The sequence below is a fragment of the Crocuta crocuta genome, unplaced genomic scaffold, assembly GCF_008692635.1.
Source record: "Crocuta crocuta isolate KB4526 unplaced genomic scaffold, BGI_CrCroc_1.0 scaffold580, whole genome shotgun sequence".
NCBI lineage: Eukaryota > Metazoa > Chordata > Mammalia > Carnivora > Hyaenidae > Crocuta > Crocuta crocuta.
This window is the reverse complement of record NW_027527940.1, coordinates 2,706,850-2,719,640: the sequence shown is the minus strand read 5'-3', so window position 1 is coordinate 2,719,640 and position 12,791 is coordinate 2,706,850. Positions and strand designations below refer to the sequence as shown.

The window sequence follows — 12,791 nt, the reverse complement described above, 5'->3', positions numbered from 1 at the left end:
CTGGATATAGTGGCAGAGAACATAATATGGTCAGATTCTGGATATTCTTAACAGCTTTACTGAGGTGTAATTTACATATAATAAAATTCACTCATTTCAAGTACACAGTTCAGTGATTTTTAGAGAGTTTGTGTGAAATTTTCCAGAATTGTGCAGCCATCACCGCAATCCAGCTTTTTAACATTTCCATCACCCCAGTAGGGTCCCTTGTGCCCATTAGCAGTCACTTTTCAATCCTACCCCCAACCACAGGCAACCACTCATCTATCTCTGTCTATGCATTTTTCTATTCTGGACATTTCATATAACTGGAGTCATAGAAAGTGTGGTCTTTTGTGACTGTTTTCGTTCACTTAGCAAATGTTTCTAAAATTTGTCCACATTATAGCATGATATCATCACTTCATTCCTTAATATTACTGAGTAGTAGTTCTTTTCAGTAGACCATAATTTATCTGTTCACCAGTTGATGACCATCTGGGTTGTTCCACTTTTTGGCTAGTTATGAACGATGCTGCTGTGATCATTTTTATACAAGTCTCTTTGTGGGCTTATGTTTTCATTTCTCTTGGGTATGTACCAAGGTGTGAGATTGCTGGGTTGTATAGTAAAATTGTGTTTTAACTTCTTAAGAAACTGCCAAACTGTTTTTCCAAAATGGCTGCACCATTTTACATCCCCACCATCAAAGTACAAGGGTTCTAGTTTCTCTACATCCTCATCAACACTTGTTATTTTCTGGTTTATTTGATTATACCCATCATAGTGGGCATGAAGTAGTATCTTATGGTGGTCCTGAGAGAGAGAGCGTCTTAAGCAGGTTCCACACTCAGCACGGAGCCTGATGCAGGACTTGATTTCATGACTCTGAGATCATGACCTGAGCCAAAATCAAGGGTCAGACATTTAACCACTGAGCCACCCAGGCACCCGAATGTATGATCATTTCTTAAGTGCCTTATTGACACATGTATTTTTAATAGCATTTCACTGTTTCAAACAATCCTTCCTTTCTCTGTTGGAGATAGTTTCCTTCATTTCATCTGTCAGGCAAAATCATAGTATAGCAATAGTGAAAACAATTGGTAGTTCATCTTTTGTTGCTATTTCTACCTTTATTACTGTTGAATATAAAAATGCAGAAAAAATATGTGTGTGAATGTGTACTTGGATGTATGTATGTATGGGTAGGTATATATGTCTATCTGTGTGTGTATACACATACATTGAGAACATCTTTGTTCAAAAATTTTTGTTCACTGCAGCATTATTTTTGAATAGTAAATTATCGCCAAGTAGTGAAATGGCAGGGTCAGAGTGTGCCTGCTTAAAATTTTGATTAACATTGCCAAATTATTTCTCTCTTCCTCTCCTAAGATGGTATCAGTGAACCACTATCCCTTACCAAGTGAATAGGTTCACTCCTTAACACTAAAAATTTTAGGTATAGCTGTTTGCTATTCAGTGAGAAAAATGATTATATAACTATCCATAAATTCCTATTATTATTACAGTTGACCCTTGAATAACGTGGGAGTTACAGGGTACTGATGTGCTGCCCACCCCTTCCCCCCCAGTTGACAATCCATGAATAACTTTTGATTCCTTCAAAACTTAACTAATGGTCACATATTTTGTATGTTATAGATATAATATACTGTAATTCTTACAACAAAGTAAGCCAGAGAAAGAAAATGTTAAAAAAAATCATAAGGAAGAGAAAATCCATTTATAGTACTATACTATTAAAAAAAAAATCTGGGTAGGATGCCTGGGTGGCTCATTCAGTTAAATATCCCACTCTTGATTTATACTCAGATAATGATCCCAGAGTCATGGGATTGAGCCCTACATTGGGCTCCATGCGGAGTGTGGAGCCTGCCTGAGATTCTGTATGTCCCTCTGGCCCTCTTCTCTGCTTGTGCTCACTCTCTTTAAAAAAAAAAAAAATCCATGTAAGTGGTCTTGTGCAGTTCAAACACATGTTCAAGGTCAGCTGTATATATACTCAAGCATATGTTACAGAAACATTATGTACACATATACATACAGGCATTAAAATATAGCTTCAGTAATATGATTAAAGTTGACTTAGTTTGGATTCTGGGTAAAACAGATGTGCCTTGTTGGAGCACCTCAGCTGTCCAGCATGGTTGCCTTCGGGTATCCAAATATGGAGCTGCTTTTTTAGTAGTGGATAGGTCTCTTTAGGGTAAAAACTGCAAAAACAGGTCAAGAGAGGAAATTCATGTGAAACAATTAAGAACATATAGTAAATAGTAACCTGGATATGTTGAAGTGCCAAAATAAATGGTACAGATAATTCAGAAAGGTTCACCTGAGACATTTAAAATTTAAAAAAAAAAAATTTTTTTTTTGAAAGAGATTGAGAGAGACAAAGCGCGAGCAGGGAAGGGGCAGAGAGAGGAGGAGACACAGAATCTAAAGCAGGCTCCAGGCTCGGAGCTGTCAGCACAGAGCCTGACACAGGACTTGAACTCATCAACTGTGAGATCATGACCTGAGCTAAAGTAGGATGCCTAATCAACTGAACCACCCAGGTGCCCCAACTGGAGACATTTTCATATGAGCTATGTCATTTTCAATGAGCAGGTATCTGGACTCTTCAAGGAAACTGGACTAGCACATTTTTCAGTATTCTTATATAACATTTTTGTGGCCTTATTATTTAGGGGAGGGGTAGTAGCTTTTAATCTTGATATAATTTCAAACAAAGAAAAATTATAAGAACAGTACAAAGAATTCTCTTATATCCTTTACCCATATTCACCAATTATTATTACTGGGTTGCTTTATTTGCTTACTTTATCATTCATTATTTCTTTCCATCCACTGTCATGCACATACCCTTTTTTCTTGAACTGTATGAAAGTGAATTGCAAGCATCCTGTCCCTTTAGCGTTAAATACATCAATGTATATTTTCTAAGAATAAGGACATTCTTTTTTTTTTTTTTTAATGTTTCTTTTTGAAAGAGAGGAGGACAGACAATCTGAAGCAGGTTCTGCCCTAAGAGCAGAGAGCCTGATGTGGATCTCAAACTCAAGATTCATGAAATCACGACCTGAGTTGAAGTTGGACACTCAACCAACTGAGCCACCCAGGCACTCGAGAATAAGGGCATTCTTTATAAAACCTAATTACAACGATCAAAGTCAAGAAACTTAATGTTGATATAATACTATTATCTAATATCTAATCTATAGTAATCAGGTTTCATCAGTTATCCTGATGATACTCTTTATAGCTTTTTTTTCACCTGATTCAGTATCATGCATGCAGTTGATTAGTGTACCTTTAATCCTCTATTAATCTGGAACATTTCTGTGGCCTTTCTTTGTGTGTTTTGATCTTGACAGTTTTGAAATAAACAGGCCATGTGTTTTGTGGAATGTCCCTCAATTTGAGCTGCTTGAGGTTTCCTCGTGATTAGATTCAAGAACCTGTCTTTGCTGGTAACACCACAGAAATGCTGTCCTTCACAGGACACATGATGTCAACTTGTCCCATTACTGGTGATCTCTAATCACTCAGTTCACCAAGTTTCTCTATTAAAGTTTTCTCCTTTATAAGTAATTGTGGGGAGTTTTGTGAAATTATATTTAAAAAATCCATTTCTCATCTCCCTTTAAACCGCTAGTATTTGCATTTGTGTTTAGAACTAGGTTTCACTTTTTTTGCCATTGCTATTGAAGAGTAGTAAGTTTCCTCTCACTGGAAGAGGTTAGAATCTACACTGGGTAACTATATGGTAGGAGTGTTGTAGAGGGATTTCAAGGATTTGTGGAGTAGTAGGGCCTTGATTTTATGTTTCCCTGCAATTCTGTTTCTGTGAACGTCTTTTATGAAGAAAATCTTTTTATATTCTCCAAAAAATTGATAGTAAATCCTTTGTTACTTTTCCTACCTTTAATGTTGATAAATATAAAAACAAATAATACATATATTTTTAAGTAGTGAAAAATCTAATGAAATAGAGAATCTGTTCTAGTACTCTACTTCTGTTGAATAGGGTGTGATTATTCCTGGGCCTACTTAGGAAAAAATAATGCTCGGGGTGCCTGGGTGGCTCAGTTGGTTAAGCGTCTGACTTCAGCTCAGGTCATGATCTCACGGCTCGTGGGTTCGAGACCCACATCAGGCTCTGTGCTGACAGCTAGCTTAGAGCCTAGAGCCTGTCTTCGGATTCTGTGTCTCCCTCTCTCTCTGACCCTCCCCTCCTTATGCTGTCTCTGTCTCTCTCTCAAAAATAAATAAAACATTAAAAAAATTAAAAGAAAAAAGATCTATCATGAGACTGGTTCCTAGGCAAGAATATGGTTAGTGAATTGTGAATAAGAATGCAGTGTGCCATATGGCAGTTAGAAGTGAAGAGAATTAAGCCTTTTCTTAATCATTCTTTTTTTAAAAAAATACACATACACTGGATGTTTTTATCTGGAATGGTTTCAGAGATCAGACATTGCTAAAAGTGGATGTCTGAGGACTTTTAGAAGCCTGTCACAGGAGGAAGTTGGAGTGGAAGAGAGTAGATAGAGGAAAGGGTTCAGATGAATGAACATATTTGAAGCAGTACTGGCCTGGGCACATGTTGGATCAGGAGGAGCCTTGGCATAGCTCTGTGGTACTTCCATATTCTTCACGCATAATTTCTAAACTACTTCTGTGATAGGTTTTAACTACCATCATTCATGCACATTTGGGCTACTATTGCTGGAATAATATTCCTGGTAAGGCAGAAGTTCCCTGACTTTTTAGAGGACACCGCCACCTTTTTACACATCTAGGGCCGAAGCCTAGAAGGGGTCCTGTACTTCTCCTGCACCTGCCAAGTCCAGTTGTCTTTCATAATTATACCTTACCCTTACGTCTCTCTGGACTTAATGCCTCATCTGTAATTTGGGCCTTTTTTGGGTTTTGTTTTGTTTTGTTTTGTTTTTTATACAAATAGTTTATTGTCAAATTAGTTTCCACATAACACCCAGTGCTCATCCCCACAAGTGCCCTCGGGCCTTTTTTGTTTCTTAACTAGATTGGGAATAGTTTTCTAACTAGTCTCTTTGCCTCTGGACTGACTTCTTGCTGCACTGCTGCTTCACCCTCACCCCTACTCCACCCTTACCCTTCCACCTTCAAGAGCTACTCTAGGGCTCTCAGTTGCCACCAAAATAAAGTTCTGATATCTTAGGAAACCTTTCTGATCTTGTCCCTGCCTTTCTTTCCTCCTTCCTCTCCAGCTAGTCATTTAGTGCCATTTTGTTTGGCAATTTTTTGAATGCCCTGGACTCTGTTACATTGCTGCTGTTTATACTGCGAGAAATGCTCTTTCTCCATTCTTTGTTTACCTCATTAACTCCTATTCATTTCATAAATCTCAGACCTGTATCACCTTTCCTTCAACTGTGTCAGGTGCTTCTTTCTGTACCCATGGCATGGTTCTCTTTCCTTCCTCGTAGCCCTTGCCATAATCTAACAGTATTGTAGTGGTTGATTTTCTTTTGTCTCCCCCCTAGATGCAAAGCACTTCAAAGGGAGGAACTCCTTTCTCTGTGTTCCCTGTATAGCCTTGGCTACTTAGTTACAGGTGCTATTTTACTGACTACAGAAGAGATGCATGGATAGAAGCCACAGGGCACAGCTCAAAATATGGGGATCTTCTGAGCACTTAGAGCTTTTTAAAGTTGGAATGTACTGCTTTACGAGTAGTGAATTTCCTGTTTCTAGAAGGGTGAAACATAAGCTAGGTACACTTGACACTAGTTGTCCACCTGGGATTTTTCAGGTATTTCATTGTGAATAAAGCTGTAAATTTGGAGAAATGAATGGAATTCATAGATTGAGTATATAGGTAAACTAATTTCACAAGTTCATCTGTAACAGGATTTAGAATTCAGGGTAAAGTAATCATCTTCTATCTTAAAATGTTTTATAATAAAAAATTAAGGAATATGTTTGTATTCAGTTTCAGGCTTTGGCCATCAATGCAACTCCTAATTCCAGTTCTAGGTTATAATTTCTTTGGTAATTTTAGCACAGCTGAATTGAACTTTGTCTATTTTAAAAATTAATCTTTAGAGTATTCAATTTATGCATATGGTACAGAATTCAAAAGGCATAAAAGAAGGGGTAAACAGTGAAAAATAAGTCCCCTACACCTTCCTAGTACAGCCCCCACACAATCCAGCCACCGAGTTTCCCTTCCATTGACAACCACTGTTACTTGATTCCTGTCTCCCCTTCTAAAGATAGTCTGTGCATAGATATGTGTGTGTGTGTGTATGTATACTTTTTTTAAACAAGTAAACTGCATTCTTTTCTGCAGTTTGCAGAGCACTGAACAACATATCCTAATAAAGGTTCTCTGTCACTGCATAGACTTGAACTTTTTTTCCCTTCAAATCACTAAAAAATACATTACATGGTTGACTCTGGCTTATTGATCACTTAGTATGAGGAAAAAAAATAAGACCCAGGTTTGGAAAGAGACTTGCTTACGGTCGTAGTGGAAGCAGAAGACACAGGAAGTAGAGATGACTTAAAATGGGAAAGTCACATAAGGGAGCAAGAGAGACATGGGTTCTTCACCTGATCTTGTTGGCTCTGAGATGCAGTCATGAACTTTCTGGAGGAAGGCTGTGCCTCCTAAACTCTTGACACTTTATCAGAAATTCTCAGTTCTTGCTTTTTAAGATGAGCCAGGAAGTAAAATATTTACTTCCAAAGATCTCAAGGTTCTCCTTCATATGTTCGTTCACACAGTAGATATTTTAACATTAGTTTTCACACATCAAAGCTTTTGCCAATAGAGTTGTTCTTCCGTGTTTACTTGACTTTTGTCTTGCAAAACAGACTATGGTCTTCTCAGAGGCTGAAGCTGTATCTTATTCTTGACATCTGTGTCAGATTGTTTTAGTGAGTGGTCGTTAAATAGCATTGGTTAATTGCATTTCCAGGTGGGATGAAAACAACTCTGGTATTCTCTTTCACAAGGCCACACAGTCATCAAAAGAAAAAAAAAAGCAAAGATTACTAGGTAGTTTTAACAAACTGCTTCTTCTGTATTCCGGAACATTCTCTGATATCCAGGGGAATAAAGCTTGCCATTATGTCTGTTGAGTGTCAGTATATATGTTAGATAGTTGGAAGGCAAAAATATACCAAAATGTAGCTGAATACTCTTCCAGCTCACTTCCACTTCTGTATCTCTTCTCCGGTTTCAGGAATTCTTCATGATTGTCAGGAGGGTTTGTAGGGAACTTGTCCAGAGTTCCTGCAGCAGCCCCAGGGGAGAGCCAGGAGTATCCCCTGCAGAGTGGGATTTCTATGAAAAAAGGAACACTTCTGGTCAATTCAGAGAAATTAAAAGGCTATACAGCTGCAGGCAAATGTATTCACTTTAAATCTGTTCCAGAAGGAAATGGCTTTACTCATCAGCTGCCTATTGGCAGTTGCCATTTGTTTCCAAGTAAGGGAAGACTACCAAAACTGTTTATTTTTTAGCTTATTCAAATATTTATATTTTCTCTAGCTACTTTTCTGAAATATTTTGGCTCCTTTTTTCTGATAAACAACTGCTATTCAGATTTCCTTTGTTCCAGTAGATTATGAATGTTAGCTTTAGAATGGATGTTTCTTCAAAAGATCACTGGCAAGTGAGGTTCCACATAAATCGATACATGGCAAAGTAGAGAAAATTGGCAGTTTCTTCTCTGCCCCAGAAACTGCAGTTCAAAAATTAATGTTCTAAAGATTTCAGAGGGAGAAGAGAAGTGCCCTCATACTCCTTGTTCCTCCAGGCTGCTGTTCTGGCCAGAGGTCAGCCTTCTCAAACTTGCTACCCAGTCCCTTCACCACCTCTCCCTAATTCCACTCACAAGCTCATTTCCCTCCCCTTTATTTTCTCTGAGATACTTAGGTGTTAGTCTTGTCCCCTGCCTTCTGCATTGCAGTTAGGGCCTTTGACCCCTGATTGGTGCTCTGTGCTTTCTTAGAAGTTCTGGTTTCTGGTTATCTGTGCCTCTGCTTATGATAACTGAGACCTAGAATAAAAGAGATAGCGAATGTGGGGAAACATACATTTGACTTTGAATCTGTTACATTCGAGAGCTGTAAGATTATTAGATACATAGGCCTAGTAGGTGATTGAGCCTATGGGAGCGATTGAAGTTGTAAGAGAGTGAGAGACCAGTGGATGATACAGGATCCCATCGGGGATGAAATGGGTTAGAACCTAATATACTAGGAGAGGAGCGTTTATTATTTGGAAAGGAGAATATGTCTTTCCTTGGGACTGGAGTGCAGAGGTTGAATACTCTAACAGAGGTCTCTGGTGCTGAAAAGAAAGGAGGAAGGGAGTTCCTTGTGTGCTAGCCCAAGGAGATAAGAACATTGAATGACGGAAGTGGGGAGGGTAGCAGGTAGTGAAGTGGTGAGGTCCTGTGACATTCGGAGTTGAGTAAACTAGGGAGAGTGAAGTGTCTGTGAGGAAGGGCTTGCTGATAGGCTTAACAGTCTGCCTTGAGCCTGGGGGTCATTCTTGCGTAGAAGCACCCTTCTGTCTGCAAATGTGATTTCCTCCATTGGTGCTGGGCAGCATTAGATTGAGAGGTGGTTAGGGTGCTGGTGCGACCCTCTATGACTATGGAGGGGAGTGAACCAGTTACTGTGCCAGTAACTTTGTAGTCTTTGGGGCACAGTCTGTGGGAAAGTGAAACCAGGCCCCTGGCTGGGTGGGAGAGGAGGGAAATAAGTGAATTGGCCATTGCAGCCCAGTTCTGAATACCATTGGCTTACAAATGTGCTTCATAAATGTTGGCCGAATTGGTGGTGGAGACAAAGAACTGGTTTTGTAGGAATCAGAGGTAGTGATGGGATCTTTGATAGAGTGGGGTTTTTATATTTGTTTTGATTCTCGAGTAATTCTTTATCATGTAGGATTACTGAATATATAATATTGAAGCCATTGGGAATGTGGCAGGAGAAAAAGTGAGCCGTGGGCCAAGGCCTCTGTAAAGTTTTTGTCTGTTGTTGATATTGATGGCCATCAATAGCCATCTTGAGTAGAATTTGTGAGTTTAGGGTATAGGGGATTTCTCATGAGGGAAGGATGTCTAGAAAGGACCTAATAATCCTAAAAGAATGCTGACTCTATTGTCTAGGCCCTGAGGGTTAGGTGTTCTAAGAACTAAGAACTGAATGATAGGCAGGGGGAAGAGATCCCAGGAAAGCCAGGTTGTAAGAGAAGGTGGGTAAAGACATTTGTGAAAAGGCTAAGGGTGTAGGGGACTGTTTAGAACAGCGGAGGTCCCAAGATGGAGGACAAAACAGAAGGGCTGCAGCAAGTTCTTGGCAGAGCACTGGAAGGCTTGCTTGTGTCACAATCTCTGGGGTCCATAGTGGGCTGTTGCTTATGGGAGAAGAGCAGTGGGGCACTAGGGTAGGTACTCTGGAATGACAGCTGATGCCCCTGGGGTCTGCATTTATCAGGGGACCTGTGCCAGGCTGACAGATGTGTTGTCTTAATTATCTCCTTTGATCCTCATAATGTATTAGCCTCATTTTATAGAAACTGAAACTCAGAAAAGTTAATATACCTAAAGGTCACACAGTCTCATGGTACCGATCCAACTCTTGATGATTATGCTTAGTTTCTTTTGTGTACTTGCCCTTCATGTATTGTCCTGTTCAAAGACAGCATGAGTATAGGAATATAGTCAATGCATTCTGTAGTATTAGTCAGTCAGTGAGTATTGCTGGAAAGCCTGCTCTTCTTTGGCCCAAACTCAGCAGGAGTGTAGCTAGCTCTTTAGCATCCCCTGGTGGCAGTGACAGTAGTGCTGAGGTAAGAGTGAACACTGATTAGCCCTAGGTACCATACAGTTAGTGATAGGCAGCAAAAAGAACATTTTCTTTGTTGTGAACATGGCACTTACCAACTACAGCCTTTAACAGTTGTTTGTATATGTTAAATTAATGTAAATTAAATGTAAATTAAGTTTAAATAATGTAATGTAAATTAAAAGATTTTTTAAATGTTTCTTTTTTCTTTTTTTTTTTTTTATTTTTATTTTTCTGTCCATATTCCCCCCAGTTTGGTGTCTGTAGAATCGCACTGTGTCTGATGCCCTGCTTCATTTCCAAGACATACAATGTTTCTTGGTTCACAGAATGCACTCCAAAGTATTTAGGAATGAGTCAAGGAACAAACGGATGTTCTTCTTCTTTTTTTTTTTAATGTTTTTTATTTATTTCAAGGAGAGAGAGAGAGACAGCGTGAGCAGGGGAGGGTCAGAGAGAGAGGGAGACACAGACTCTGAAACAGGCTCCAGGCTCTGAGCTGGCAGTCAGCACAGAGCCCGATGCGGGGCTCGAACCCACGAACCGCGAGATCATGACCTAAGCGAAAGTCGGACGCTCAACCGACTAAGCCACCCAGGCGCCCCAAATGTTTATTTCTTTTTGAGAGAGAGAGACAGAATGCAAGCAGGGGATGGCAAAGAGAGGGAGACACAGAATCTGAAGCAGGCTCCAGGCTCCGAGATGTCAGCACAGAGCCCAGCGTGGGGCTTGAACCCACAAACCACGAGACCATGACCTTAGCTGAAGTCAGATGCTTAACCGACTGAGCCACCCAGGCATCCCTTATATATATATCTTAACTGTAAAGTAACAATATGGTATTTATATACCTCTGTAGTGCTCAGGGATATTCAGGTATGAAAGTGTGANTTGTTTTTGTTTTTTTAATGTTTTATTTATTTCTAGGAGAGAGAGAGAGAGACAGCGTGAGCAGGGGAAGGTCAGAGAGAGAGGGAGTCACAGACTGAAACAGGCTCCAGGCTCTGAGCTGGCAGTCAGCACAGAGCCCGACGTGGGGCCCAAACCCATGAACCATGAGATCATGACCTAAGCGAAAGTCAGACACTTAGCCGACTAAGCCACCCAGGCGCCCCGGCTTGAACCCTTCTTATCCATGAGTAAACACCCTGTACCCCAGGCATTGCTCAGGTCCATCCCTTTGTATATAAGCTAGGATGATAACTTTCTTCCCATTTCTTTTCATCGTTATTATGTCCCATTTTATTGACTTTTTTCATTAGCATATAAACATATTTTAATACCCCCATTGAAAAAACAAAAGCTTCAGAACCTGTCCTCTCTTTCTTGTACCACTCCTTCAGTCTGGTTCCATTTTTCCTAGTTAAGTTTCTTAAAGAATGGTTTCATAAACCTCTTTTCTACCACTGGTTTCCCAATCCACTGCCCCTTGCCTTCTGCCAATTCTGGCTCTTCACCAAAACCACCCATGGGACCACTGAATGGGAGAGTAGTACCATTCTTATCAAGACTCCAGTGGGCTGTACAAAGTAATGTGAAATATTAAGGCCTCATTGAAGGTCTTGAAGGTGGCAGCTATTCTGCATTTCAGCTATTGTTTTGCATTTTGAACTGTTTCTTCCATGACTATCAGTCTAGCAGTAGGGCTGTATTATTGCTGCTGGCTAGTTATGTTAAGCTCCCAAGTAGGCCAGGTATCGATAGTTAATATTGGTGTTCCAGTGATGCCTTCATAGTCACCTCTTTTCCTTTGTGGACTCTGAATTGCTTGAAAAATAGATTCAGAGATTAGATGGGTATCCAAACATAAACTTTCTTCATGGTGAAAGCTGGACTAGAGATATTCTGTGGGAAATTTGTGCTTTGTAATCTTGTGGAGTGACTGTGTCTATAAGCAGAATTTACTTCATCCACCAGCTACATGGAAAGCCTTAGAGCCTGGCATTTATTAATTAGGGAAGACATTGGTGACTAGTCAGTGGTCTGTAAATTACACATCTTAACAACTTGGCTCTTTGTATCTGTGTCTCCAGGGCTTCTCTGTCAGCAGTAGTGTAGTCCTCAGCAAGACTGCTGAATCCTAGCTGGCAGATTTTATAGGAGGATGGTGGTACTGTTCTGGACATGAAATAGAGGTTGGCTTACTGGGTTGAGTTTTTATCCAGCTGAAAATTCCTAGAACTGTTTCTGACAATTTGGATTTTGTTAGAGCCAGATTATTTGTACATATGAAAGGCTCATGTATTTATTAGTTAACGAGCTAATCAGTGAAGTCAAATTGTTAGTGTCCTTTCCTCTTACCACAGATTCAGTTTGTTTATTTCTACATTTTATAGGTTGAATATAAGCTGGGATTCCAAGTAGACAATTTTGTGGCTATGGACATGCCCCAGGTCAACATTTCTGCCCAGGGGGAAGTTCCACGCACTTTATCAGGTGAGTCTGAAAGAGTTATCGTACGGTTTTCAATTGTGTCCCCCTATCCCAAAAAGAACAGTTTAACAATTGATATGTATTGTATTTTACTTGATAGTCATAAGATGTGTAAGTACTTTGAAAAGTGATTTTTGAAAATACTGATTATTTGCATTGTGTTTTAAACCATTCCCTCTTTTCCATCCCTTCCAGAACTGTCTATGCTCAGTACTTCCTTATCTCCTTTTTCTGCATTGCTGGCACTGCCTCCACATGGATCTTTGTGCCTGGTCTTGTTCCTTTTTGACAAATTGCCACACCATGGCCCGGATGATCACTGAACACTCCTATCTGACCAAATGACATCAAGCCCATCAAGGCCCCCCACTCCCATCAGCTGAGTCCATTGCAGACTCCAGCCAGTGTGCTGTATGTTTATCCTCTGCCCTTGCCTGCCTGTCCAGCCTTGTTGCTGTATTTGCCCCAGCATCCCAGTGGTGCCGTACTACACGCGGTGT

At 40.0% G+C, this 12,791-nt stretch overlaps 1 protein-coding gene across 1 annotated transcript in view; it reads left to right on the top strand.

Moving 5' to 3' along the window:
- Window positions 1-12,791, top strand: part of RYK (receptor like tyrosine kinase) — a 65,493-nt gene that overhangs the window by 1,646 nt on the left and 51,056 nt on the right. Inside the window, exon 2 of the mRNA XM_077752313.1 lies at window positions 12,195-12,294. Coding sequence (XP_077608439.1) covers window positions 12,237-12,294 — 58 coding nt within the window. The 5' untranslated portion in view covers window positions 12,195-12,236. The remainder of the gene's footprint in view (window positions 1-12,194; window positions 12,295-12,791) is intronic.